The sequence below is a fragment of the Pinus tabuliformis genome, chromosome 9 (assembly GCF_031772625.1).
Source record: "Pinus tabuliformis cultivar Carrire ecotype Pingquan chromosome 9, CPIR1, whole genome shotgun sequence".
NCBI classification, from domain to species: Eukaryota; Viridiplantae; Streptophyta; class Pinopsida; order Pinales; family Pinaceae; genus Pinus; species Pinus tabuliformis.
In genome coordinates this window covers 1,580,414,816-1,580,417,425 of record NC_142307.1, presented here as the reverse complement: position 1 = coordinate 1,580,417,425, position 2,610 = coordinate 1,580,414,816, and the positions used below count along the sequence as shown (strand labels likewise).

Below are 2,610 nucleotides of genomic sequence, written 5' to 3'. Positions count from 1 at the left end.
TCATAATAAATAAATAATAATGTTTTATAAATATTATTAGAACTTAAAATTAACCATAATTAATTATATGTGTTTAATATAATTAAATCTTGATAAATACTATTACATTTCACCATCCTTATCATCATTAAACCACAAACCATTAATTAATAAATTGATGCAAGAGTATCAAAGAATTCAACATCAAAATATGAATGAAATTACGTGTGAAAAAATAACATATAGATTGTAATCATGAAGTGAAGTGAAGTATGTGCACAAGAAAGAAAAAGATGCACTAAAGAAAAATGTGACTGAAAAAGTTTACAAGTATACTAAATTTAAAAATGAGCAACCATAATCATTTCTTAAAAAAGAAAATTGGTAAATCATATCATTATTAATGAGTAATCATTCTTAAAAATATAAAAAATTCATACTAATTAATGAGTAATCATGCTTAATTTTTTTCCATACTATTGTTAATGAGTGGTCATTCTAAAAAGTGATAAATCATACCATTGTTAATACGTAATTATTATTATTATTATTATTTTTTATAAATAATACATGGTTAAGTATTGATGGGGTAATTTATATTAATGAAATATATATATATATATATATATATATATATATATATATATATATAGGGGTAATATTTTGGATTTGAATTTTGGATTTGATTTTCTCAAGCCGAGGAAGCCAATCTTTAATTGAGTGTTTCTTATGGAAAACAGGAAGGCCCAAGTATTTGAATGAAGTCCACATAGAGGAGGTTGCGAAGCCCAAGCATCTTGAAATAGCTGATAGAGTTTGGGCGTAGTGTTCCAACTGAAAATATGACATTTATTCTTATTTACCATGCTGCTTGAAGCCTCACTGAACTTGTCCAGCACAACTTTAGATTTGGAGGCAGAGGAAAGAGAGGCTGTGTCTAATAGGAGGGTATCATCCACAAATAAGGCATGGTTTAAGTTCTTAACCCTTCTAGCTATACACAGTCCGTTAATTTCTTGGTCTTGCATCTTTTTATCTAGCAGAAAGCTGAGTACTGAGGCTTGGATGAAAAATAGCAGGGGGGAGAGGGGACACCCCTGCCTAAGTCCTCTCGAGGCTTTGAAAAATTCAGTGGCTCTTCCATTTACAAGTGGGGCAATCCATGGCTCTGAGATGCATGCTCGGATCCATTTTATGAAGTTTGCTCCAAAACCAAATTTGCACACGACTTTTAAAAGAAAACTATGATTTACTCGGTCAAAGCCATTTGCTAAATCGAGTTTGATCACCATACCTTGTTCCTTTCGAAGAAGACTTGAATGTATAGCCTCTTGGATGAGCGTGAAGTTGTCCACGATCTGCCTACCCTGGATGAAGCCTCCTTGATTTTCCGGGATTATTCTGGGTAGAATGGGCTTCAGTCTATTAGCAATGACTTTGGTGATTAGTTTGTACCCAATGTTGCATAATGAAATCAGGTGGAATCTGCTGAAGTTGTTGGCACCTTTTTCCTTTGGTATGAGGGCTAAGAAGGCGGAATTTGTGCTGCCTCCTATTTTCTGAGTATTTTGTGACTTTTGTATCATTTTAAGTAGGTCCTTTTCAACAATCGTCCAGCATATTTGGAGGAACCGGGCAGAGAAGCCATCTAGCCCCGGGGCCTTGTCCGGGTCCATGTCAAAGAGAGCCTTTTTAACTTCCTCTTTAGTAATTTTGGCCTCTAGAATCCCGTTCATACGGGGAGAGATAACTAGAGGGATGATGTCTAGCATCTCTTAGTGGTGAACAGGCCCTTGATCCTCACTGTACAAGTTTTGGAAATGAGAGAAGGCTGCTTTCTTAATGTCTGTGAATTCCTTGTGCGTGTCATTATCTTCCTTGATCTCAGAGATGGTGTTGAAGCATTTCCTGGCCTGGGCCTGCTTGTGAAAGAAACCCGTGTTCCTATCCCCTGCTTTGAGCCACAGGTTTCGTGACTTTAATCTCCAATATTCTTCTTCAGCTAAGCAGGCCTTATGATATCTCTGTTGCAGCTGAGTTTCTTGATCTATCATCTCCTCTGTAACAGTAGCGCTCTCCATGTGGGTTTGGTGAGAGACAAGAGAGTCTTTGATGGCTTTCCTTTCTGATGTAGGATTGGACAGGGTTTTGGCCCAGCGTTTCAGAACTCTTTTTACCCTTCTGAGTTTTTCCTCCCAGATGAAGAAGGGTGAACCTTTGACAGGCTGGCTCCAACAATCTTTGACTGTTTGCATGAAAAGAGGCTCCTTAGCCCAAAGGGGACTAAACCGAAAGGGGATAGGTCCCAGGTCTAGATGGGCAAGGAGCTCTAATTTTACAGGCTTATGGTCCGAGACGCTGCTAGCGAGGATGTGCATTCTGGGTTCTAATCCAAGTAATAGGAAAGAGCTTTGAATGAAAAATCTATCTAGCCTGGCAGCAATATGTCCAGGACCGACTCTTTTATTAGACCAAGAAAACTTACCGGATGAGGGCTTGATGTCCAGTAAGTCCCAGTCTTGCAAAAGATCCTCCGCCCATTCTCTTGCCGGGTCTCAGACTGCACTTCCTCCCCTTTTTTCAGTCGAATGAAGAGTGAGGTTGAGATCTCCAACAATGATTGTATTTTCC

The 2,610-nt window shown here is 38.0% G+C and overlaps 1 protein-coding gene across 1 annotated transcript; it reads right to left on the bottom strand.

Annotated features, from left to right (window-relative positions):
- Positions 1–1,754: 1,754 nt before the first annotated feature.
- LOC149154733 (uncharacterized) lies at positions 1,755–2,357 on the bottom strand. The gene has a single exon (XM_089444214.1). The coding sequence runs from the start codon at positions 2,355–2,357 to the stop codon at positions 1,755–1,757; it is 603 nt and encodes a 200-aa protein (XP_089300340.1).
- Between the last annotated feature and the right edge of the window lie 253 nt (positions 2,358–2,610).